The 26,780-nt window shown below is 34.6% G+C and overlaps 3 protein-coding genes and 1 long non-coding RNA gene across 10 annotated transcripts; 3 read left to right on the forward strand and 1 right to left on the reverse strand.

Annotated features, from left to right (window-relative positions):
• Positions 1-324: 324 nt before the first annotated feature.
• LOC118055744 (glyceraldehyde-3-phosphate dehydrogenase GAPCP2, chloroplastic) lies at positions 325-5,778 on the reverse strand. The gene is made up of 14 exons (XM_035067719.2): positions 5,516-5,778; positions 4,904-4,977; positions 4,732-4,799; positions 4,596-4,634; positions 4,341-4,441; positions 2,731-2,843; positions 2,455-2,554; positions 2,195-2,341; positions 1,912-1,972; positions 1,719-1,816; positions 1,485-1,627; positions 1,259-1,342; positions 814-903; positions 325-691 (listed from the first exon to the last, which is right to left on the reverse strand). Exons 1-14 carry the CDS (start codon positions 5,609-5,611, stop codon positions 637-639), a joined length of 1,269 nt encoding a protein of 422 aa, XP_034923610.1. The 5' UTR covers positions 5,612-5,778; the 3' UTR covers positions 325-636.
• Positions 5,779-13,315: 7,537 nt separating this feature from the next.
• On the forward strand, positions 13,316-21,619 carry LOC118055742 (uncharacterized). 7 transcript variants are annotated; one of them, XM_035067717.2, is made up of 13 exons: positions 13,326-13,836; positions 14,624-14,935; positions 15,271-15,321; positions 16,073-16,206; positions 16,313-16,429; positions 16,600-16,719; positions 17,866-17,939; positions 18,793-18,905; positions 19,229-19,282; positions 20,261-20,370; positions 20,728-20,841; positions 20,920-21,045; positions 21,130-21,619. In XM_035067717.2, the coding sequence occupies exons 2-13, from the start codon at positions 14,759-14,761 to the stop codon at positions 21,155-21,157; spliced, it is 1,218 nt and encodes a 405-aa protein (XP_034923608.1). In that variant the 5' UTR covers positions 13,326-13,836; positions 14,624-14,758; the 3' UTR covers positions 21,158-21,619. The 7 variants fall into 7 exon arrangements, with proteins under 7 accessions (XP_073266838.1, XP_034923608.1, XP_034923607.1 ...); XM_073410736.1 differs by having other exon boundaries at positions 13,329-13,984; positions 14,630-14,935; positions 18,793-18,962; XM_073410734.1 differs by having other exon boundaries at positions 13,329-13,836; positions 18,793-18,962.
• A 931-nt stretch (positions 21,620-22,550) lies between these two features.
• LOC118055743 (uncharacterized) lies at positions 22,551-23,607 on the forward strand. Its single transcript, XR_012170531.1, has 2 exons — positions 22,551-23,009; positions 23,089-23,607. It is a non-coding gene; the product is annotated as an uncharacterized lncRNA (long non-coding RNA).
• A 1,155-nt stretch (positions 23,608-24,762) lies between these two features.
• LOC118055876 (germin-like protein 9-3) lies at positions 24,763-26,376 on the forward strand. The gene has a single exon (XM_035067902.2). It carries the CDS (start codon positions 25,762-25,764, stop codon positions 26,374-26,376), a length of 615 nt encoding a protein of 204 aa, XP_034923793.1. The 5' UTR covers positions 24,763-25,761.
• Positions 26,377-26,780: the final 404 nt, after the last annotated feature.

Genomic DNA, 26,780 nt, shown 5'->3' on the forward strand with positions numbered 1-26,780 from the left:
TGCGAAATGGAACCTACTTTCTAAAATTGAGTCAGAATGCTGACACGCTCGCTGCATCGAAATGGCGTCTACGAGCTCCAGTCTTCGCTTTCACCTGTCGTTTAATGTGGTCTCATCATGGAAATTGCGTCTACTAGGGAAGCTTGTAGCCACTAGCCAGGGAAGGGGAAATGGGCATTTGAACCCCTGATCTAATTTGAAAAAGGTAGTAATAATTGTTTTTGAAAATATTTTTTATTTTTTTAAGAATTACTTATTTTAATGCAGTCCGGAACTGCATCAGACAAAAGAAGCATGCGGAATGCCCAAATTGACAATTCTACCAAATTCAAATGCTCAACCCAATGACACCAACCCAAAACATTGAATTGATGAAAGGAAGCCGATCCTCAATTCTTTTTTTTCTTTTTCCCTTAGGAGGGATTTCACCAGACTGCCCTCATAAATCTTGATGATTTTGACATTATTTCAGAGTTTGCAAGTCCAAATTCACATGATAAGAAAGACTCAATAGGCCATACAAACAAAAACCGAATCACTATCAAATTTATAACTACTCTTTCGTAGAAAAACTTGGAGCATTCACTAAAATTGTCGCGTCAGTGACAGCAGTAAACCTCTCGTAGCGTTCCTCCTTCAATTATGCGCTGCCACCAATGCCATGTGCTCAATCAGGTCCAGCACTCGGTTGCTGTAAAAAAAGAGCAATATATATTGTCATGTATCATTACCGTAAAACGACCAGAAATTTACACATAGTATTCGATACCAGCCTTTGTTTGCACGCGCCTCAGTAAGAGAAAGATTCTATACCTGTAACCCCACTCGTTGTCATACCAAGACACAAGCTTCATGAAGGAAGCACTCAACCCTATCCCAGCTTTAGCATCAAATATGCTTGACCTGGAACGACAACAAGATCATTAGAATGCAAATGATGCAGACGAATCACTGAACTTTGGTTAATTAAATCAGATCAACGCCAAATAAGATCATACAAAAGATCTATTTGTAATTCTTAGTTATTCACAAGCAAGTCCAGTTTCTATATAAGATAAGATGCCAAAGGTGCGAGCATTCTCAACTAATGATTACAATAAAAAAGAAATTTTCAAACCAAAATGAGTTGACCAGCCGAACTTGACACTGCTAGGGTCAGAAAATGATCCCCACCTATTGCTGATATTTATAGTTGTTTGAAAATGAAGCGGCTCAACACAAACAGAGGAAACGAATAAAAGGTAAAGCGGGAGATTACCTTGAGTCACCAACAAAATCATTGGAGACGACATCATCATCAGTATAACCAAGAATGCCCTTAAGTGGGCCCTCTGATGCATACCTTGATTTGAAAATCAGAATTTTAACTGAGTTATTCCCATTGAACTATAACCAGTAAACTATAAATAGAAGCCCTCCATCCTGGCCCAGCCCCGAACCAAAATGGAGAAAAATATGCAAAGATAAAAAAACAGCAGATTTACTTAATAGCTGCCTTGACATCTTCATATGATGCACTCTTCTCAAGTCGACATGTTAAGTCCACAACAGAAACATTAGGAGTTGGGACACGGAAGGCCATTCCAGTAAGTTTTCCATTGAGTTCTGGAAGAACTTTTCCAACAGCCTACAATAACCAAAAAAAAACATGTTCACATGACTTCTTGCCAACAACTTACATAGAACAAAGTCCTAAGTTAAGATATTCAATATCATACCTTTGCAGCGCCAGTGGAACTAGGAATGATATTTTGCGCGGCTCCTCTCCCCCCACGCCAATCCTTCATTGATGGACCATCTACAGTCTTTTGAGTTGCTGAACAACAGAGGTCACAAATATGTTATACACGTATAAAAGACAGTATGCTAAACAAAAGCACATGAATGCAAGAATATGCATGGGAGACAGACCTGTGGTTGCATGGACGGTTGTCATTAAACCTTCAAGGATACCAAATTCCTCATGAACAACCTGTGAAACCAGTTTAGAGGAAATTAAGGCATATTAAAGAGATAAAGGAGATTATTACATATCAAAAAACAAAATGAAAAAAAACTTGAATGAATTAATTGGAACTGCAAAAGTAGTGTAAAGAAATGCAGGGGCCAAAACAGCCCAGAGGTTCTCCTAGCAACTGTTAATTAGAACAAAGAAAAGTGTAATTGAGCTTGAAATTTCAGGATGAGATAAGACCTTCGCAAGAGGAGCAAGGCAATTGGTAGTGCAGCTTGCATTAGAAACAACGTCCATGTTTGGCTTGTATGTCTTCTCATTTACTCCAACTACAAACATCGGAGCATCAGCTGAGGGAGCTGATATGACCACTTTCTTGGCACCACCCTGCAGAGCAATGTCACTAGCTCAACTTGCAGCAGTGCATGGATCTTGATATAAAAGAGACAGGCAGAACAAAAACTGGGAAAAACTTGAGGGAAATAGCAGTTAATACCAACCTTCTTGTGAGCTGCAGCCTTCTCAAGTGTGGTGAAGACACCAGATGATTCAACCACAAACTCAGCCCCAAAATCACCCCAAGGGATCTCTGCAGGATCCCTGGATTCGATGAGTTTAAATGTTAGATTGAAGAGCTAATATTGCAATAAAAACTGTATTAGGATTCATACTGACATGTGATTCAAGATGCTAAAATACAAGTTGCAGTAAGCCAACAGTAAATATTTCAGGTCCTATACATATATGAGTACAAAAATAACATCCCCAGATAGTACCTTTTGCTTGTAATTTTTATTTGTTTCCCATTGATTTCCAAGGTGAAATCATCCAGAACCTTGATGGTTCCATTGAAAACTCCATGAGTAGAATCATATCTGAACATATAAGCCTGGATAATGTGAAGAAATAAAAGGAGTTAATCATATACAATTCTTTAGAAAATTAAGGAAGCTTCCAATATAGGATTTTCCCCTACGCCCCAGCCCCCCTATTTCCCCAAATGCACCATCTCCCAAATTATCAAATAGCTATAGCTAGATCAACATATACCAACAGGCTTGATTCGTTTTAGTCATCTTCAAATTCTCCAAGCATTCTTGCATACCATGGATACACAAAATCCTTTGCATCTATATGATCAGTTTAATCATAAATTTCTATGCAGTTAAGACTTGTAGCCCTCTACAAAACCAAATTGCCATGTAAAGAAACCCATCAAAATGAAACAATGGTAAGAATTCATAGACGTTGATATAATAAAATCAATATCAACATGGAACACAAGGAAGGAGATCATTATGTGATGTGAAGTTATCTATATGGTGTTGGTGGCTTTTCAACCATTCTAAAGAGCAAATTTTGGTGTTTGAAAAAGAACTCATGCATCTAAAAATGTCTGAGGTGTTTGAGACAGTTAGCATAACTTCAGTGAACGGAAATGAAAATGAAGGGCACCATCATGACAGAAAGTTTTTGTATGAGCAGACGCTGTAAATTGTGGGCAACATGCTAATTCCTGATTCCATGAATCTATGTGAAGTTCACCAAAAAAAACATTGGAGCTTGATCCATGCTGGTTGAAATGCAATCAAGAAATTATGAATCAAACACCATCTTCTAATTTCAACATTGCTTCCAGCATCATATGCCAACTCCATAAGGATTCCACACACTATAAGTCTCCCCCTCCCCCAGTTTTTTTTTCCAGGACACTCTGCACTGCTTATTAACATAATTTGACAAATTCACACAAATTTACAGTAATAGTATCATTCATTTTCATTAACAGTCTCGTCTGAAAGATAACACAGTACTTGTGAGTAGATATCAGAAATGTAATTGCATAAGGATATTAGTACAATACTTGTGGAAGGATATTTTTACACTGCGTTCCAGACACTGTGGAAAAACAATCAAGAAAATCCCAACTTCCCAGCTTAAGTGGTTTCAAGAAAATTATTTTGCTTCCAAGCAACAACAGCACTGGTCTAATATCATAGTTCAATGACACCCTAACTCCTCGTGCACATGCAGTTGCATGTAAAAACAACCCATTTAAGAATCAAGACTGCTTTGGTCTTTATTTTTCCTTTGCTAAAAAGGTGCCAGGATTTCAAGGCTGTTTGAGTACCTCACTAACTCGTTAACACATGCAATGCACTAGTCCAAGAGATACTGAACAATTTCCAGAATATTTCCTAGGGACGGCCATTAAAAGGGTCTGCAGTGGGGTTCACCCAAGGCTGCTCTTATAACTAACACACATGTAAAACAAAAATAGTAATAAAATGAATCACATTAAGGAGGCTAACGTGTAAACTTTGGTCATTCAACAATATCTTCAAAACATAAATTGCAATAAGAAATCTAATCACGAATCCTTTACCATGTACTCAGCATCAATGAAAGGATCATTCACTGCCACCACATCAATATCATCCCTGAAAGTTGCTACTCGCAAAACCAATCTACCAATTCGTCCAAAACCTGTACAATTGTAGACTTGACTCCTGTTAGTATTTGAGTTTTTTATGTTCCAAAGAATGTCAGTTTATACTTCAAGATATATTGTAATACATGCATCATCTATCAATAAATAAGTAAGACGGAGCAAATATCAAGTTTAATCATCTTCAGGTACCATTGATTCCAATCTTCGTCTTTCCATCAGCCCGTGATCCTATTCAAAGTAAAAACAAATCAAACCAGCACCACATCAGTAAACACAACTCCCAAATCTGTCTATAAAACGCTAATACAAAACAGTAGTTTCTTACTTAAAACTGTTGGGGGAATTTCGGTAGCTGTGGCTTTGATGGGTTGGATGCTCCTTCCACTGCATGTACTGAATGGTTCAAATGTTTCAGAATTAGCGTGAAGAAAAGGCATGCCCGTGCACATATTTCAATAGATAGAGAGATTTTAAAATCAAAATCTTCAGAACTCAACTGTAAGGAAGATGACCCTGTTGGTACTGAAGCACCAAAAATGCTCTTTGAAGAGTTAAAACGAATGCTTGAAACCTGAAATTATGAAGCAGATAAATAAAGATCAACTTTCAATGGAAAAAGGTAAATGCATTTCTATATAGTAATAGGTACTTCACACCACTCATCAGCTTCTACATTGTCAAAAGATTAATCTATATATGAAACATTCCTTGTAGAGAACATAAGGTCAAATAATAATGAATGTTTTTACTGATCTGATGCCAACTCTTCACTGCTTTTGTTCTTCTTTTTTCAAGTTCTTTTAAGAGATAAACAATACTCTGTTTCATTTTACTCTGTTTTCATACCAACCATACAGAAAATATGAAACTCGAAACCACTATATGCGCACCAAAAGGAAGCCATAACTACACTGATACACAGATCATTTTTTTTTTTTAAAAGAAGAAATTATTTCCGCTTGATAATCAAAGGCACGCACTGTTATCTATCTGACTCCACTTTCTTTTCTTCTCTCACCAACCAAAAACTAGAACGAAGGTTAAACAAGGTGTGACTACCGACAGCCTTTCAAAAAGAAAGTGTTGATCAGAGAAAAAAGCACGGATACCTCGAAGCGATCGGACGGTGAAGGAGAGAAGTCGGAACGGGAAGCTTCGATAAGAGGAGCGGCGGGCGTGGATCTGAGAAGGGTAGAGAAAGCCATCTGTACTAAGAGCAACACAAAAACCCTACTGATAGGGCAAAGGTTGGCTTTGCGGCTTTTGAGAGGGAGCAGAAGGCAGTGGGCAGAAGGCCGAGGAAAATGAAAAATCGAAAAAGAAATGGTAGTTGCAGGCAGGTGGTGTTTGATGGTGTTTTAAAAACAAAACGAATGTGTATTTTTTTTTTTAATAAAACAAGCGGAAACTTTAAGCGGAGTTTCTCACGAGGAATGTGCTTGGCTCGCTTTTTCCTGTACCGATTTTTAAAAAATATATATATAAAAAAAAAATAGCATGGTGTATTAAAAGTTTTGAAAAAAAAAATCTTTAAAAAACAGTAGAATTTTAAAACAACTTTATTTTAAAATATTATTTTTATAGAAAATTACTATTATAACAGTTGCATCTCAAAATATATCTAGTGAATGTTTCAAAATATTTTTTTTTTATATATTAATTAACTTTAGCAAAAATCTACCTGAATATTTTATAAAGATTAAAAGAACAAGATATGAAATAAAAGGTACAATGATCAAGAAAGAAAAATAATATAATATAATATGGTAGGAGAAATAAATGGAAGAAGAAAAAAGATATTTTATTGGAGATATAGAAACTCTGTTTACAACACAATCAATATCTTTAAAAATATATCAACAAAACAATTATAATTACATATTAGAAGAACACTAGAAAAATATTATAATTAATCCTGAAATAACATTGAATAAATTTTTTTAACAAATTACGATTATATTTGATCGTCTTGTTTTTTAAGGTGTGGTTAGAACCGTATTGTCGAGATCTTTCAAAAAACACTAAATAGGTAAAAAATAGAGTTTTGATGTATCTTCAGTAACCTTTTTTTTTATATTATTGAATCTTGAATCTTATTTTTTTTATCATTGAATCTACCTAAAATTCTAAGTTGTATTTTTATATATGTTATTTCAATTGAGAGGAATATAGTTTATGGAACAACTTTTATTTTTAATAAGAGTTATATTTAACTGTTAATTTTAAAAATGATAATGTTTAAACTATAATATTTTTCTAATATTTTTAATGATTTTCTAACATGTGTTACCAATTCCTTGAATAAATCTACATTTAAAAAGGTAAAAAACCTATAAGAAAATATATCATTATATTCTTGTTAATGTTGAAACAATTAATGGATTGAAAATATTTCCTTGAATAATTGCAAAAATGCTCAAAATATCCTGAATGGAAATACTAAATAGTGCCAGAACTATTATCAGGGAAATGAAACTGCGTGAATCACGAAGGCGAGTTTGTCGTGTAGTTTCGGGGCTGAGAAACCCTGGCCAAGTCGTCGAAAGCCACGTCAGCCAGTCTGGGGCCTTTTGTATTTTTCTTCTGGGCCCACCGGGGCGGCTTTGCTCCTCCACAGTCCACTCTTGCTGTGTTTTCTTCCCTATAGTTCTATTAGCAATTGCTTCGATTTCTTTAATGTGCAATCAATGAATAGATTATTTAATTACTTGAAAAACAAAAATTGAGTAATATTAATATCTGATGCCGTGTCGGGCGTCGGTGTATTTGAGGAGTATCTTTATTTCAATCAATACCTTGGATAGCATTTCAAAAAGAAAAAAAAAACTATTTTACATATTCGGGGGCAAACTCGGCAATTAAGAAAAAAAAAATAACTGAGGAGTAAATAACTTATGGTAGGTGATTTCGTGCCTTGGGGAGGTAAGGAGCGGAGTTAGTGACTATTTGTGAATGTGATTATAATTATTTTTAAAATTTAATTTTTATATTAATATATTAAAATAATCTAAAAATATTAATTTAAAATAAAAAATTCAAATTTTTTCAAAAATATTTTTAAATACAAAAACAAATAGGATCTAATGAAGAATTCAACATGTATTTGTTGAGATAAAAAAAACTTGCCTGTATTAAGTTAGTATTATCAAGGAGATAATAAATTATAATTAAAATACTTAGGCTCACAATAAGCAATGCGAGTCATAGATCAATCACACGAAGAGATTTGTGTAGATATGGTTAAAGTATTATGGATTCTATCGGCTCAGAATAAGAAAAACATCACATGGATTCCAGAAATACAGGTAGTGTATAGGATGATAATGTTTGATGTTTTTCAAAATATATTTTGTTTATAAATATCAAAATAATTTAAAAATTATAAAAAGATAATTTAAAATTAAAAAATTTCATCACATTTTATAAATATAAAAATAAATACAACCCTGTCACTATTCAAAAGATCCTTGCTAATAAATTACAAGCCTAATGTAGTTGCAATTATTTTTTAAAGTATTTTTTATTTATAGACACATTAAAGTAATTAAAAAAAAAATTGTTTTAGAAACTACCTCCATTAGCCAAACTATGACGTTTTAAAAGTTGGGTCATCGATTGAAACAAATTATCGTCCTTCCTGAAAACAATATACTTTTATTATGTGATTATTTACTAAATTGGTTAAAGCAAATAAATTTTATTAAGAAATTTCGATGAAGAACGTGGAGGCATCTTTCAAGGAGAGTCTTTGGCTTTGAGCCATCAGAGGGACCAATTCATGATGGTTTGCATGTATTAGGAAAGTTGTTTACCTAAACAAGAGGCAACTAGGAAAGTTGAACCCAGACAAGAGTGAATAGCCTGAACAAAAGTTGTTATCTTAAAAATTTATTTTACGATGAGGGTATGGTTATGGTTGTTTTTTAAATAATATTTTATATCAAAATACATGTTAATATTTTTTTTTATTTTTTAAAACTTATTTTTAACATCATCACATCAAAATGATTTTAAAAAATTAAAAATATATTAATTTAAAAATAATAAAAATATTTAAATTTTTTTAAAAATATTTTTAAAATATAAAAATAAATAGTTAAATCCTCGTGTGAAGGGAAATGCGTGCCAACTAGCTAGGGGATTTGGAAAAAGTAAAGTGAGTTTCCGTGGCAGCAAACTCTTCCTTTTCTGCGGCTCGTTTGGGAATCTCCACAACATTTCGTTGATTATCGGTGCTTCAGCAATGATTTCTTTTGAAATTATCTCCGGCGCATATTTCTCAGTTGCAGGTTTCTACAAAGAGGAAGCCATTTAGCATAAACGAATACCCTTCTGTAATCAGAGCAACGATAAATAAAACTATGTAATAAACAAATATAGCAGCTAGGGTGTGTTTGGTATTGCAGTAGCTGTTGTGGTTATGGTTTGGAAAAAATTGTTTTATAAAAAATGTTTTTAGTTGAGGTTGGTTTGAAAAAATAAGTGTTTGGTTAAAACTGTGGTTGAAATTGAGGTTGAAAAAAAAAATAGTTTAATGTGTTTGGTTAAGAATGCTTTTAAAATTGAGGTTAAAAAATAATTTTAAAAAATATATATTAATATTGATGATTTTTAATTTAAATATTGTAAATTTAACTATTACTATTACATCATGAAATAAATCATACTTACTTAATATAAAATATTTTTTATTATTCCATGAAAGTATTTACAATTTCATTACGTATGAAATACATCCAATAAAAATTATAGTTTCCATAATTATTTTAGCATATAATAAAATTAGATTAAATATTAACATGTATAAAATTTACTCTAATTTAAAAAAAAATGTTAAAAAAATTAACACACTAAAAAAAAAAAAAGTGTTCACGCAGTGCAATGAACAGTGCAAGAGAATTGCATTGTTCGCATAAACAGTGTACCGTGTACACTGTTCATGCTAATTGCACTGTTCATTGAACAGTGCAAGAAAAGCAGGAAAAACTTGCTTACTAAAAACCGCAGGTTGAACATTAATTTTTTGTGGATCCCATGGCTAAAACACAGCTGCTGAAGATAACCAAACACCATATTATTGCGTTTGAAGAAAAAAACAGAAGCTAACGCAGAGCCAAACACCATGTTAGACTGGTAGGCCTTAAGAGAGTTAATTAGGTTATCCATGTATTCTTCTCCGCGAATAAGCAGGGAATCATGTTGGGCTCTGCTTCCTTATTATTTGCCCGCGGTTGTAATTGTTTCTTATCCTTCTTCAATATAATAGGGGGCCTGAATTGTGGCGCTCTAGGAAACTTGAAAGGAAGAGTTTAATAATGAGGGGAAGCTAGTTAATAAATGCAGTGAAAATCACGAGACGTTTGTTTTAGCGTTTGAAAAGAGTTTATGAAAAAAATAATTTTTATTTTATTTTTTTATTTGAAATTAATATTTTTTATTGTTTTTAAATTATTTTGATGTACTGATATTAAAAATATATTTAAAAAAAAATATTATTTTAATATATTTTCAAATAAAAAACACTTTAAAAAAACCATAACCAAACTTTCAAAACACACACATAAATAATACTTGAGGATGAAGTTTTACTTCAATGTCACATTCTTTCTCTTTCTTTTATTTTTGCCCGTGGTTATAATAGTTAATATTCATTATATAAAAATGATATGAAAATGTTAAAAAGAAATTAATTTGAAGTTAGAAAAATAAACAAATTTTTACATATTATTTTTTATATCCATGATGTCATTAAAGGGATTGCAAGAAAAAATAATCCAGACATGTTTTTTTTAGGATATAAATTATATGAGTTTCACTATTTAATTTTTGTCAATTTTATTCTATTTGTTTTTTTGGAGTATATCAACAACTTCACTATTTTATCCCAATCGTCCAGTGATAACAATAGCCAACGGTATCCTATACTCCCCATCATTTTCAGTGCAAATGCAATCGCTGGAAATTATCCATTGCTCATTTTGTTAGAGAGACGACCTGGTGATCCAAAACTCAAGGAGCATGTGCCGGCTCTGTTCATTAATTATAATTAAAATGAAGTAACCGATATTTTTTTGCGTTTTAAAAATATTTAAAAAAAATTTAAATTTTTTTTGTTAATTTTAAATTAATATATTTTTATTGTTTTCAAATTATTTTGATATGCTGATATAAAAAATAATTTAAAAAAAAATTAAAAAACATCATTAATATATATTTTAATACAAAAAATTATTTAAAAAACAATTATAATTACATTACCGAACAAACTCTCAAGTAGATGGAAGACAACCTGTCCAAGAAGAGAAAAATTGATACAGTGGGCAAATCATTACTAATTTGGCTCATCCTAAGCTGCTATCTCGACTGCATTAATTCGGAAAATTCATGATGTGATGCACTTCGGGCCTCACACGTTCCCTAACTTTCCACAACCGCGGCTGTTAAATACGCTATTTATATAATTTATTAAGTTTAGAAGTGATCGAGAATGTGACAGTAATTATAATTTAAAGTGTGTTTTTGTTTATAAATATATTAAAATAATATATTTTTTTAAAAATTAATTTTAAATAAAAAATATTAAAATTTAAATACGCTTCCAACCGTATCCCCAAATATTTCCACTGTTCACTTGACGACAACAACCAGGCATCCCGAGCTGAATAAACTGGTTTTCCTAAAATTTATTTTCATAATGAAAATATAATTTACATAAAATACCTGATACTGTTGTGATTTTTTTTTATAAAAAAGAATGATTATATATAGGAAAGGTTGTCGTAACTTGACAGGATGTATAGATTCGAACCGCATGAGGTTCTGTCGGGGGTCGTTTGATTCGAAGAGGGGACGGACGAGACTAGAATAGTAGGATTCACGGAGAGAGTAGCTAAAGCCAACGCTTGAAGTGTCCCTGTCCTCCCTGTCCCTTTTGCCATTTTCATCGGACTTGGGAGAGATTGTACCTGTCCGTCTGCATGTGGGTAGTTGGGAGCAAATCCTTTCAACACGTGGTCCTCGAGAAAAAAACACGAGGGAGATCTATCAACCTTTTCTTTCTATAGAGCTTTGGACTCCGACAGCTTTGTTCATTTTCACAGCAAAAGGTACATGCATCTTGAAGTTCCCTGCCTTTCCGTTGGCCACTGGCTCCATCACTCTGGAATATGACATTTTTCGGGTTTATGGACCTGTAATAAATGATATCATCAGATTTCTCGAAAGAAGAAAAATAAAGAAAGGAATAGAAAAGAAAATAACGCTGCATGTGCAGTTCCTCCGTTTAATTTTTTTATTAATTTTAAATTAATATATTTTTTAGTATTTTTAAATTATTTTAATGTGCTAATATCAAAAATAATTTTTAAAAAATAAAAAAAAATCATTAACATATATTTTGTTACGAAAAATTATTTCAAAAGCAACTACAACCATACTGCCATACAAGCCAAAGAAGTTATCTTAAAACACCCTTCTATATCCTTTACATCTTGTCCCTTTTAGGTATTTATTTATTCATAACAGCTAGTCCCTCCATTTACTGATGTCTTTATCTTGATAATCATTCTTACTTTAATTATATAATTACCCTCTTTTTCCTTTTAATTTCAAATTATTCCTATCTTGTTTCGGCCAGCCCAGCTCAATTAATCCATTTTTATTGGTCTTCTTTCTAAATTTGGGCCATTCTACTAAAGCCCACTAACTGCTAGGCTCACAAGCCCTAGTCGTCTGCCATCGTTACACCTCCCTCTGTATAGGCTGTGCCGTACACGCACGTCGGCAATCCTCCTTCAGTTCATTTTTCAACTGCTTGCATGTTTCCAGTTTCCTCCATCCTGTTTTTCCTTCTTTCAACTAGCTTAGTCCGAGTGCTCGCCTTTTCCTGAACTTGTTGAATTCAACCCTCTCATCTGTACGTTGACCATTCCCTCCTGTTCCTTCCCTTTGCTATTTCTCTCTCTAAATCTTTCTAGTTTTCTAGTAGGAAAATCACCCAATGGCCGGCCAAAACAAGGACTATAAGAGCATTTTCAATACAAAATACTAATTTAAAAAGTTAAATTGATAAAATAGCATTTTGAATAGTATAAATATAACTTTTTTTATCATATCTATTCCAATAGAAAAAAACCATTTGAAGAGTCATTTAAATTGAAGTGGAAGAAACAAGTGTTTTATTATTTTTTAATAAATTTGATGTTATTTTTTTTTCCATACAATTATATTTAATTGGTTTACTTTTTTAGTGACCCCACTTTGTTGGTTTTGGCTCTTTGAAGAGATATGTAGAAATAACATTTGTGGGAGAGAAAATGCATTTTAACATTTTGTTTCGCTTTCCCCTTGAAGTGTGCAAAACAAGTAAAGAAAAGCTAAAATATTAGTTTTTTATTTTTAGTTTTTCATTTAGCTTTTTCATTGGAGATACTCTAACGACCTAAAAAGACTTAGATCTCTCCTCTCTAAATCAGTTAGATTTCAATTTATATTATTTTCAGTTAAATTATTTAATATTTTATTTATTAAAAAAACCATGTAATATTTTGATTATCTTTTTCTAAAATATTTTGATTATTTTATCTTTTTCAACTATTTTTTTTAAATTTATTTTTAGTATCAACAAATTAAAAGGATTTCAAAATATTAAAAAATTAATTTAAATTAGAAAAATATAAAAATATAATTTATTATTTTTTAAAAAAAACTCTTTTTAAAACGCAAACGGTCTCTAAAAAGAATATAAATCCCTCCTAGTCTACCGGACCTTGCACGTAACTGTTTATTTGTTATAATTATGACAAAGGTATCATTTTACATGACCTACCACGTAACGGCCATTAGTATGTTTGTATTTTTGCAATTAGGGCATTCTCATGTCAGTTTTCACAAACGAAATAGCAATTTAGAAATTAAAATCTAACCAAACACAGCAGTTGGGTAACATATCAATTCTCAGAGCGTAAATTGCAATACTCGTAGACAATCTGTACGAAGCAACGCCATTGATCAACCACGTCTGAGACTGCCATCTCACACGGAGACAGAGAGGAAACGTGCAGGGTGGCATTTGCCTCCTCTGCAAGCAATTGAAACACACAACCTGAACCAGTTACTATCCACCCGAAGAAAACCACACCCCCTCCTCCCCCAACACAGACAGACACTCAAAAGGAGAGGGCGGCAGAGATAGCATATGCTTAGGGATGCATAAATTCCCGTCAACAATGATCCACCCTTAGTCTTTGCACAACCTCTTTCGATCTTATTATATATATCCTTCCCTCTTCCCTTTTCTTTTAATTTTCTGTACCAAAACAAAAACTAAGTTTGAAGAAAACTAACATCTCCGGGTGGATTACTTTTCCGTTCTCTTTGTTTTCCTGAACACAACAGAAAGGGAACTTCTTAACTCTAAGCCAGCTTATAAGTATATATTTGTCCCTCTCTCTCTCTCTCAATTATAACAATATTGTGAGGGATGGATATAATAAGGGCGTGTTTCATTCTCTGGGTTCTTGTCTTTCTCATTTTGTAATCTGGAATCTCATCTTTTGCCTTTTTTCTGTGTCTGTCAGGTAATGTGTGTGTGTATATATGTCTTTTCTTAGTGGGTTTGATTAAATGAATGTAAGGGCAATAGGAGTTCATATTCTCTGGAATTTTAAGAGTTGCTGCATGGAATTCAAAAACACACAATTTGTTACGGTGGTGCTTCCAAGTGCACCTTAATTCATTTTATCATATGGAATGCAGCATTGTTTTGGTTGTTAGGCTATGTCTGATTTCAAAGTTAAGGAACATCTCACTGTACAGGAAATATCATCTAATTTTCTTCGTTCAAATAGATTTGAAATGTCAGATAAAATTTTGGTTATATTCAAAAGGACAGGTTGATAAATTGAATGCTTGGCCCATATGTAATATGCCATTGTTATTGGATTCTACAAGCCGTATAGCCTATCAAGTTCTCCGATCAATTTGTGTTTGCCCATTTCTGTGATGAAGTGTTTCATATGTTTGTGGCATTTCTAGATAACTTGAATTTAAGTTGTAACATGCTTCTTAGTTCTTGTTCTGTCGGATAGAGCTATGTTGTCAGGTTACGCTATAATTTATTCCCTGCAAGCCTGAAAATCAAGTGTGCCTGATATGATCTAATGGAAGAATTACAAATTTTTTCTTGTTATTTACATGTGTTCCTCTCTCTTTGGAAGCTCCAGGTCCAGGTCCAGCTTCAGCATAGCATGCTATTGCCCTGTCCATAGAGAGAACTTTTCAAGGTAGTCAACGGAGTTCTGCACCTTGAAAATTCTCCTTGCTGATAGATCCCACGGTACAAAGGTTCCAGGATGGCTGCCAGCTTCTATTATTGGAATGATTGCGTTGATGTCCAGGACATGGAAGCAATGTGGCGGGAACCTGAAGTTAGCACGGAATGGTTAGATGCTGGAGAGACTAAAGGAAATAAAGTTCACCTTTCACGGGATCCTGATGGAGAGCCTTATTTGACGCAGACTGAGATGAAGGTAAAACATCCCTTCATCTACTTCAAAGACAACTGAAAATGCGTTGTATTATATTCAACAAATTTACAAGTATAAAATTATGCAATCCGCTTGCTAATGAAGTAATCTATTCAAGCAGCACCATAATGATTATTTCCTTTCATCTTCCTAGATCTTGAGTCTGAAACATTAGTTGCCAATTCATTTCAAATGCTAATTTCACCCTGGTCTCTTTGTCTTCGATTACTCAAAAAATTGAAGCATACAAGTTTGAATTTGATGGTTTCTTAGATACAAACCACATGATTTCGATCTTGTTATCTAATTGTACTTTGCATCATTTTGCATTCCTTCAGGCTGTTGCTGATATTATTGTCCGTAGACATTTTGATTCACAAGTACACCCGGTACGTATGCTCTTGTCAATTACTTCTTGTAACTCCTTTTTATTTCTCAGAAAGAGGCTATATGTGGGTAATGACTACCAATGTACTGACAGAAAGAGGTTATATATCTGCTAATTGGCTAAAGTCTTCACGAACACCATTAAGTTCGGACCTAGTTTGTTGTTTTAAGACACAGAGAAGCTAGCTATCCTAAAGTGCTTTATGCAGTTGGACTGGCCTCGAAGTTCAACTTCCTGTAAATAGTAACTGAAAAGAAGTGATTTGACCTTCACCCTACTCTTTTTATGCCATGCTTGCATCACTTTCATAGCTTGTAGCATTGTAAAGAAAGTAAATAGCTATGCACAAGGCTACAGGCACTTTCATGACTTGGTCATGTATCAACCTAGGTGTTAAGAATGGTTGGTTCGATTGAAAAAATCATCATAGATACCTATTTTCTGTTTTATTCCTCACATCTTTACAATAAGTTGTCAATGGACCAAATGTTAAGTGGATCATATTTTCTGTTTCAATCACTGCAAATTCAGCCAACTTTTTGTCTCTTCTCTTTGCTTTCTGGGAAACAGATAAGCATGAAATAAAACTCAAGTTGTCTGCATACTGCTTCCTGAATTGTCCATGAACAAACTTTTGGTTTCGGGAAGAATTGTATGACTTCATAACAGCATTTTTGCAACATCAATGAGTAATTTAGCTTTAAGAAGCTAACTGCATGTCTCCGTTTTGCCTCCATTCCCTGTGTCTGCAGGACATGATATGTGCTATAGCTGAACTTGCAAGTGACAGACAGCCCCTCTCTACGAGGTGGTATGATAAAAAAACAAAGGAAACAGCCATGGGGATCATGCAAATTTTACCAAAAACAGCAGAGTGGCTGGTCAGGTATCAATTATATGTTCTGGTCCTTTTTTGAGCTTCTTATTAATGGACCCTTTTTATGTTAAGCTTATTCTGGCTCTCAGAAGTTGTAACTGGAACTTTCTGGCAGAGACTTGGGTTATCGGGCATATGAAGTAGAAGGGAATCCAGAAATTCTATGTCGACCTTTTGTTAGCGTTTATTTTGGTGCTGCTTATCTTAAATGGCTATCGAACTTTGAGAAAAAGTAAGTTATCAATCAGAGATACGATTGGTTCATTTAACCATTTGTGCTGTTTTATGGCTCTATAATATTTATTTATCTTGAAGCAAACAATTTGTTGTCAAGTGATTGACAAAGCTTCTATTTTGAGTTTCATTGATTTAGGAAATATCAATTTTTGAGGTATTTTGCAGAGTAAGAAGTGAAGAGTTCATAGTTAGGGCGTATGACGGCGGCCCTAAAAAAGCAACCCACAAATCGACTTTGCCATATTGGAAAAGATACCTTTGTGTCAAAGAAAGTCTCCCATCCAGGTGAAATTCTTTTCTTGTGTATTACTTTGATGATAGCCTGTGAATTATACAAGCCTCTGCATTTCTCTCTTTTTTGTCCTCCCTCCCTTCCTTTATTATCCTTTTCTTCTCCCCACTTGACTTTGGATTCCAAGTAGTTCCAAAATTGTTATCTGAACAATTTCAAAGGTGAGTCGGAAATTCCAATGCACTCATCTGCTTGAGAACTCTTTGTTTCTACTGAACATGCAACAAAGTCCTTGCTTGGAAATCTGTGCCCCCACTCTCCCCTGCCCCCAATTTCTAATCTGAATTTCTGTTTGTTTGGTCAATTCTATTTATCTGAATTGAGAAAATCTAGTGTATTCGCTCCCCTCAAGGGAATATGAACTTATCTTGTCAATGGATAGCAAGGAAGTATTGACAGGGAGGGTTTTACACAGAAAAGAAATGGAAAGAAAGAGCTCCGGGAAATTCCTCAACTCTTCTAAAGTATAGAGATCCAAGAGTTTTTAGGCTTCTTGATAAGACATAAACATATCTATAAAATGAGTCCATAACTTTAATTTCAATTATATCATTATATATGATTTAGGCCTTTCTCCTTTATATACATACTTGGGAAACTATGTGACTGTATTGTATGTTTCAGCAAGTATTGCAATATCTAAAGAAGTTTAGTTTGAGAGATTACCAAAAGGGCGGGCTACTCTGTTTTACGTTTTTTTTTTTTTTTTTGAGCTCATATTTCTCTTTTACTCAATACATCGGTGGCAAGATAAATTTTACAATCACATAGACACGATACATACTTGCCCTTGCTTTTGATGTTTGGCCTTGGAACAAGTTGCGTGATTTATATTAATATAACAGGTTTTGCACTCAGAACGGTTGTTCCATGGCCTGTGCCTTGCAGTTCTATGTAACACTTGCACACAATTGCATATGGCCATTTTGTCGCTTTTAAATTTGACTTCTATCACCATGGTAGACTACTTAATGTCCCCTACCACCTACAGTCACGGATAACTATACGTGCATTTTATGACTGTAACTTGTAGGCCATCGCAATCTATAGCCATTCCTCGTAGATCCTAGTTAGCTGCTTCAGAAGCATGCATGTACATTATGTTTTAAATTGGGTACAACTGTATTGTCATTCTGCAGAAGGTTTGTCAGTCCTTCAGTAAACAGTGCTTGTTCTTCAACTGCTCCAGCTGCACCTTCTTCAGAAGACACAGGTTGTACTTTTCCCACTTTAGATTACTTGCAATGGTATTAATGCTCTTCACAAGGCTTGGATTAGGTTCAAATAAATTTTCAGTTCTCATATAATCGAAGGACTACAAAACTACTGTAAATGTGCCAGAATCTTGTTTGAATAACAGATGAAGGCCAAATGCAGCTCAAATAAAACTTTTTTATGTTATTGTATTAGGGATCTTAAAAATCCTAACAATCAGCTTTTCCTCCATGAGCATTAGTGCCCTTTTTATCCTTGTATATTAATCTTTAAGCTGCTCAAGAAACTGCCTGTTCAGAACCTTCAGGAGTGATTTTGCATCAGTGATTGTATATTTTTTGCTTATAGAGTGTATAAATAAATACATGGGAAAAGAAAATACGTTTTGTGTAATTACTTGTGTATAAATGATAGTTTTTTTTTCCAGTCTTCACATGCATGAGGTGACACTTTTCTCTTTTCAACTTTATTAACTTCGCAATTTTGTCATATATTTGAGAGCATATAATTAATTACTCAATAACAAGAATCCCTTTCTCTAGTCGAGTATGTAAACTCGACAAGCTCGGAACAATTACTATTGGAGTTGTCTTGGTCAGCATTGTCGTAGTCAACATGGTGGTGTAAATAAACATAAGATGCTTTCTTTGTTGATTATGATGTCATATGGAAAGATCACATCTTGAGAAAAGATAATGCCAATTTGCTGTAAAATTTATTCTCTTAATTAAATTGATAGTGTCAATTGACTACCCTGTATGGGGCCAATCTCTCCTCTGCAAGTTGCTTTTTAGAAAAAAAATTTGGTTTCAGTTGGATGTTAATTCCCTGTTGCTACTTTGAGGAAACAGGTTTTGTTTATATATACTGGGACTCTAAAGCTTCCCTGGAAGACATGCAGGAGATGTGGAGTCATTCTGAAGTCGCAAAGGAGTGGACAGAATCTGGAGAAAAAAGAGGAAAGGTGCGCTTTTCACATGATCAGAACAAGAGACCTTATCTATCCCGGGTAGAAATGAAGGTAGAGATAAATAAACATGAAAATATATTCCTTTATATTATTGCCATAAAGATGATAAGTTTTCCTTTAAGTAACATCTTCCGTGGAAGGCTAATCACTTAAGCATACTGGCCTATAGCATATTTGTATGGTCATGATTTTAAAGGTCTCCGACCATATCATTGATGAAAGCTTCTCTCAGATCTCAACTTAAAATAACAATGCTTTTAAGAATGTGAAAGACGCCATTAATTATTGTGCACATCACCAATACCGACTTCACGCAGGCTGTTGCAGACATAATTCTTTCAAAGCACTTCAGCACAAGGGGTGTTAAGCCTGTGAGTATATGTCCTAGCTAGTAACAAGATGCTAGTATATTGCCAATTCGTATTTCCTTTTCTTTTTCTGTGTTTCTTCTCTTCTTCTCTTTTATTTCCATTTCTTACAGCTATTTACTAGTGGCTATTCAAACCTGCCACCTGCTAGAGCGGATGATCCCACATTCATTTGCTAAGTATTGTGATATGAGTTTGTGTTAGGAATTAGCTTGAGTTTTTTTTGATGGAGGCTCTAGCAAAACCCAGATGATGGTGCATGTACTCCATCCATCTTGCTGAGGCATTTCTCTGTCATGTGGATTGGATGCATCCAAAGTATCAAAATAATAAAGATTATCTAGTTCAGATAGATGACCTATTGGAGAACTGGCATCTTATGAGTATGTTGAGTCTCATGTCATGTTCTATTTTATAGCATACAAGATCCATTAAAATTGCTTGAACTAGTATTCAGATTAACAGAAACAATTCAGTCCAGTATTGCGCTACAAGGGTCTTTAAAGAAGAGAAATGGGTTAGACCACTTTTTCTGATCAATAAGTTGGTGGGAGTGGATAGGTAATCTTAAAACACACATCTGTTTTTTTTTCTCTTGCTCACAATTTCTTGGAAACAATGTATAATATGATAAGCATGTGCACAGTATGTGATTTTTGCTCATGTTTGATTTGAAAGCACCGGTGCTGGGGTCATTGGTTTACTCGAGATTTTATTCCCTGGAAATATTACAATGAAGAGGCTAGTATTAAATAAAACTGATCTGCTAAGGCAGCGATCTTGCTTTTCTAACCAGATTTCAAAGTTCTACTGACATTTGAGTAGTCAAAGAGGTGGTTAGATTTTACTGTCACCTCTATTATGGTTTGTTTCAGTTCTTGGACTTTCTATCCTTGCCTAAATTTCATTTTTCTTGGACCTGTACCCTGCTCAATATTTTTGTTCTGTGTTCTTTTTTCTTGATGCTTATTTTCTGCACAGTCAGTCCTTTGTGCTCTTGCTGAGATGGTTAGCATGCGTTTTGTTAACGGGGTTGGACCGCGAACTGGATTAATGGGGATCGACTACTCTACAGCTTTCTGGCTTTACATGTACGCAAATACCAAAGTAAATTTTTGAAATTCCAAGTTGTAGAGGGTAACGTGCATCTGAAGTTCTGGTAAAATAAAAAATTAAACAAGTTTGGCCATGCTAGCTTGCTACATTGCATTTTTATTGAAAGCTGGGGCTATTACAGGTGGCTTGCTCTCACTTTTCCTAAGCAATCTGACATTAATTATAGTGGAATCTTTTTATTCATCAATACCTATTTGAGTGCAAAACTATACAAGACTCGTACCACCAGAAATGTAATGTATATATGAGATGGATCTTTTCATTTGTATCTGGTTTTCTGTCGTTTCTTAAGACCATCGCTAAAATGTGCTTATTTTTCTCCTTGTACTCAGGGAGTGGGGTTATAGGGCTTACAGAGTAGATTCTGTTGACGATATGACCAAGCCATTTGTGTCTGTGTACTTTGGTGCAGCTTACTTGGCTTGGTTATCCGAATTTGAAGGGAGGTGAGTTCGGTCACCTCAAAATCTGAACTGTAGTTGGCCTCGTGTTTAGCAATCCTTTGTGACGTGTCTCGTTCACAGGGAAAGAACTCCACAGTTTGTCGTTCCAGCTTATCTTTCTGGGCCAAAGAACGTGACCCGTCAAGAGTCTGGTCCCCTTTGGCTCAAATTCGAGCAAGCTTTGAGCAATTACGAAGACATAAAGAGGTAATCCCCACTCATTTGCGTATCCTTAAATGGAAAAATCACTATTTTTCCACATTGCTGATGAGTTCATCTTTTCCTTTATAGGGATCCTGGAAATTGCACCATCCTGTAAGCAGTAAGCTGACCAACGAAACGAAACCATCGTTCAAGTTGTATTGACTGATGGATATTACTGTCATTATACAAGAGCTATGAAATGAGTTTAAACTTATTTTGTGTGGAATTAAGTTAGCAAAAACCAGGGCAGATCCAAGCATCAGGGAGAAGAAAGACTAGCTGTAGCTTCTTCTCTGTTCTTTATTGGCCTCCTATACAGTGGATTGAGTAATCAAACAATCATAGAAGATGCCGTGTGAAAATGTGATCTGCATTTGCTGTTTTGGCTTGTTCTTAGAATGCTTTGCAGGAGCTGTCAGTGGCGCTTCAACTGGTTTTATGGTTAGAGCCTGCGGTGTATTGGAAGACGATAGGAATCGTATTCAGCATGTATAGATACGCCGTGACTGACATGTCAGCACAATTTGGAAAGACTTGGCTTCGTTTGGAACGAGTTATGAAAAATAATTTTTTTAAAGAAGGGAGATAATCACTAAGTTAAAATAAAGATTTTACATTTTCATTAGAGCAAAATTTTAAGTTACAACTACAATATTAAATTGAATCTTGTTACAAGACACATAAAACGGTATGTCATATTGTAATAAGCAGCTATTGTGATATGAGGCACTCGGCCTCTTTAAAAATATAATTGCAATTATTTTTTAAAATATTTTTTTACTTAGAAATATATTAAAATTATATATTTTTTAAAAATTATTTTTGATATGATTAACACATTAAAATAATATAAAAACATTAAAAAATTTTAATTTAAAATAAATAAAAAATTTTAATTTTTTTCAAAAATACTTTTAAAACAGAAAAATAAATTATAATAATTTATTCTACTTTTTTTTTTTCCACAAACAGAGACAAAAGTTCCAACTAAAAAAGATACTAGAAATTATTGATAAAATATTTTGTTTGGGATGAAACTCAGAATTGGATGACATCTTAGAGCTAATTTGAGGTTTATCTTTTTCTCTTTTATTTTTTTAAGGCTAAATGATCCAAGATGATTCCAAATTTAACCCCTAATCTTTAAGGTTTTTTTGTTTATGTGACATCGAACTATTTTTTTCAGTAAAAAATAAGTTTTTTTTCCAAGTTCAAGTCCATTCGTTAATTTTGCTTAAATCACATGTTTTTAACCTTTTTTTTTATTATTAACATACATGTTCGGGTCAGCTTACACATATATCTACTAATCCTATGAGTTTAAAAATTAACAACAATGTAAAACTCTATTAACTATTATATTAACAATCATAGAGCTCGAATATAAAATCATATAAAAAGCAAATCTTTTAATTCTAAATTTTTACCAATTAACCGTCTATTAAATGGTTAACTTTTTATAAGCTTGTCAAGGCAATCAACTGTAGTTAAATGAAAAAAAACAAAAAGAAAAAAGTAAAGTTCATGATCTAAATTTAGGCTGTTCTAAGGTTTAAGGATGTTTTTGGATAAGTTAGTTTTGTTTTTTACAAAGTAATAAATGATTTCCCAATGGTTTGCACTTTGCCCCCCCTTCACTAGCTTCTGTGTTCTATAAAAAGAGAGGGAGGGAGGGAGACAGTGAGGGAGGGAGAGAGAGATGGGAATCTGGGACTACATAAATTCAGGTGCCGATTTAGTGAATCGGCGTGCGTTAACACCTGCAAAGAACATATGCTGGACCTCTTGTTCTTACGCCCGTGCTGCCGTTACCAGAATAGACACCGCCGCCAGAGTCAACGCCATCCCCGCGTTAAACCAGCGATTACAGGACGAAGAAACTCGGTCCATGATGAGCCATCTCACCATCAACTGTGCCAAAAACGCTGCTATTTTTGCAATTCGCGAAGGCGTCAAGACTGTCCCTGGTACGTACACAGTAATTCACTCCATTAGCTGTTGGTTAGTTTTAATTTATTGATTAATTAATTAATTAATTCCTGTAAGGTGGAGCGCCAGTTTATGAAATTGTTTCAAAATCAATTGGAAAGAAAGGAGTGGTGGGGGATTCCAAAGAGAAGACAAACAAATTGGAAGCTGAGGTTGAGGTACTGATAAAAGAAGTCAGTGAATTGAAAAGATTATGCAATCAACGTGAGGCAGGTGATAATATGAATGGTTGTGGATCCACAGCTAGAGTGGATTGTTTTGAACAGCCAAAAGTAGTGAATAAAACCTTACAAGGTGCAGTGGTCAGAAATTTTATGAATAGACAACAACCAGACAGTGCGATCCGGTTCTTCATGATGGAGGGATTTGCTCATGTGTTAGAAGACGTGGTTAAGTCTGAGAATGAACAACCTCATAAGTGATAAGAGGGAGTTGAGTCTTGCGGCGTGTTTAGTATATTAATTAAGTATTATGAAGTGTTTTTATTATTAACTTGATCACCACTCTCTTTTTTTTCATCTGAATTAAGAACTATTCGGTGCTCTGAGATATGAAAAGGTTGGGACTGTTCCTTTCTGCTTTGTTTTTTTTTTTTTTTCTCCTTGTGGCTCAGTTGTTTAACCGAGAAATGTAAGATGTAGATTCAGTTTATCTAACCATTTTCTCTAACATAAATCAGTATGCACAATCTTGATTTTGAATTTGGAAGGTGGTTTAATGCAAACTAATATGATTAAAACATTAGTAAGCTTTTGCTTTACCTGGGAATGTGACAGTTCAGTCTTCTCTGTTAGTGTTGAGAGCAGACACATCTTCTGTTTCCTCATCATCATCAGCACCCACTCTGGAATTCTCCTCTCCCGTTGCCTCTGCATCATTTGTACTGGCCATGGAATTTAGAGCTTCCAAGAAGCGTAGTTAGAACCCTGTCTTTCTCGCAGTGACCGGTTCAACAAAACACATTACAGCCTCAACCTTACCTTCACTGCCTGGATTGACATTTTCATTTAACAGGTCGCACCTGAAGACGTGTGATCTCCTTCGTCCAATGGCAGCTGAAGCACAATCTGCTTCATAACATTCTTGGTGTGGTTGATAATAAAAATACCTTGATCTTGCGCTGGGTAAACGCTGGTTATGGCAACACTAACCAGCATGTACCCGCCACCATGTTTAGGCACAATAAAATGTGTTGATTAACCAAATTGTCTTTCCTCCATTAACTAGACATGTTATACTTGCCTGTACCATACCCCAGGGCCCAAAAATCATGCCTATGAAGATGCCATGGATGTGTCTCACTACTGTTTGCAGTCAGTGTTAGCATTTTGTAGTACGACGCCAACTGTTGAATTGAACCATAGGCTATATATGCGGTTGCTTGAAGTACCATTAATATTTTTTGCAACACTATATTTGTCAAAATTTGCGAGCTCCTTTCCATCAGGAGGAGGGCATTGATCAAATGCGCTGGTCAAGTTTTCGAGTGCAATAAGGTATGGGGTCCGAGGACGTGAGAGAAAGGGTGTTCAAGGACCATTTAAAATACCCAGCAACCTTGTTTTGTGTTGCAAAATCACTTCATCTGAGGTGAGATGAGGGTGTTAATGAAACCTTGACGAGCCTAAAATGCAGAACTTGGAGCCAATCTTTGATGGTATATCATTCCAAAGAGGCCCTATGGTTGGAACTGTTGGAGGCTGCTTTTGTGGGTGGTTTGGGTCAGGGGGGGGAGGCGGGCAGGGCTGGGCCCCTGAAAAATATTTTAAATTTTAGTATTTTTAATATCTAAATATAAGATAATATAATATATTTTTATTTTAAATTAATAAAGTTTCTAATAATAAATTATATCTTAAGTTTTGGCCCTCTCTATTATTAATTCCAGCTCCGCCCCTGGTTTGAGTGGTAGTTGAAAATGGCTATGCCAGTTGGTGTTGCTGGTTTGCGACTAATTACATTAACAGTTTCCCAGTAGTTTCGCGAAGGCTCTTGTCAGTTTTTACTAAGACCGCACGTCTCACCAAAGTAGATGTAAAGGTTTCTTATAGCAAATGGTTATGCATAGCTCCCATTGGCTTCTACAACAGTCATATCATGACCCTGCACAAGAAAAATAAGAGTAACAATCATGAACTTTTTGAACTTGAATATTGAAAATTCAAACAGATTATCTCTGAAGCAATTGGAAGTTGGTGAAGTCATGGAATTACCTCAGTTTCAAAACTAAGAGCTGACAGGGAAGTTTAGCTGCCAATCCCCAGTCGATATGTTTTTCCAGGAACACAGTCAGCGAATAAGGAGAGCATTCAGGGTCTATTGTATTGCAAACTCCAGCTGCAGAGCCTGAACTAGAGGAGAGAGAGCAGGACTAAAAACTATAATGTGCAGGCCTAGGAGACAGCTGGTACTGTTGGAAAGTACAATGTCCTTGTTTACTTCAATTCTATGCTCTAACACTTAAAATCTTGCAATTGCATGCTTAAGCTGCCTTGTTGCCTTGGTTCCCATAGGAGATGAACTTTCAAGTAAAGGAAACCAACCTTGAGAACTTCATCAATCACAGCTAGCCATCAAGGCTGCAATGAACAGTGTTCATGCATGACAAACAATGATCAAGGGCACAACTATAAGTACCTGATTCAGTGGTGCTAATCACCACAGAAAGCACAAATCATCCATTCCATTACATATTCAATTTGTTTGAAGGAAATATATACTAGTAGTACCATGGCCTCAGCCTTGCTAAATGCAGTTCTTTTTGTGACATTTTTTGCATTGGTCACAGCAAGTGATCCAAATATCATCACAGACTTTGTAATCCCAGCAAACTCTTCAACAAAAATTGGTGGGGATTTCTTCACCTTCACCGACCTGCGAGGCTTCTTTGATAGAGCCTATCCACCAAACTTCAAGGTGACAAAAGCTAGTTTGGCAGAGTTCCCAGCTCTTAATGGTCAGATTGTTTCCTTTGCTACCCTTGAGTACCTGGCAGGTACAATCAACCCACCTCACACCCATCCACGTTATGCTGAGCTCCTTCTCGTTGTCGATGGAATCCTTGAGGTCGGCTTCATTGACACCACAAATAAACTTTACTCTCGGACTCTTCAACTTGGTGACATGTTTGTGTTCCGTAAGGGACTTGTGCACTATCAGTCCAATGCCAATGCCAAGAACCCAGCCACAGCTATCTCTGCCTTTGGTAGTGCAAATGCTGGCACTGTGTCGGTGCCATCAACCGTGTTTGCTACTGGCATTGATGATAACATCCTTGCCAAGGCTTTTAAAACTGATATTGGTACTATCCAGAAGATCAAAGCAGGTCTCGCCGTGAAGGGATAACGTGATCCTAGTCTTGCTATTCTAGCTATATCGATTTAGTTATTTCTTCTACCTTTTCTTCATTTGAGTGTCTTCTGCAGAGAAAGAATGAGTGTTGTTGTAATAAAACGTTTGCAGCCTGGTTCTGCTTGATTTTAATATCAACTACACAAAACAGTTCTCATAGAATTCTTTTGGCTAAACTTGCACGAAATATAAAAATTATACAACTTACCGGTTTTTTACTCACCTGAAACCAATTTTTTTGGAAAAACTGCGTTGAGAAAAGTATATTTAGCATAAAAAAAAAATATCAAATTAATAATTTTTTAGTGTTTTTTCGATAATTTTATATATTGATGTTATAAATTAAAAAAAAAAATCTGAAAAAAAATTATTTTAACATATTTTCAAATAAAAAATAT

This window comes from Populus alba, chromosome 8 (assembly GCF_005239225.2).
Source record: "Populus alba chromosome 8, ASM523922v2, whole genome shotgun sequence".
Taxonomy (NCBI): domain Eukaryota; kingdom Viridiplantae; phylum Streptophyta; class Magnoliopsida; order Malpighiales; family Salicaceae; genus Populus; species Populus alba.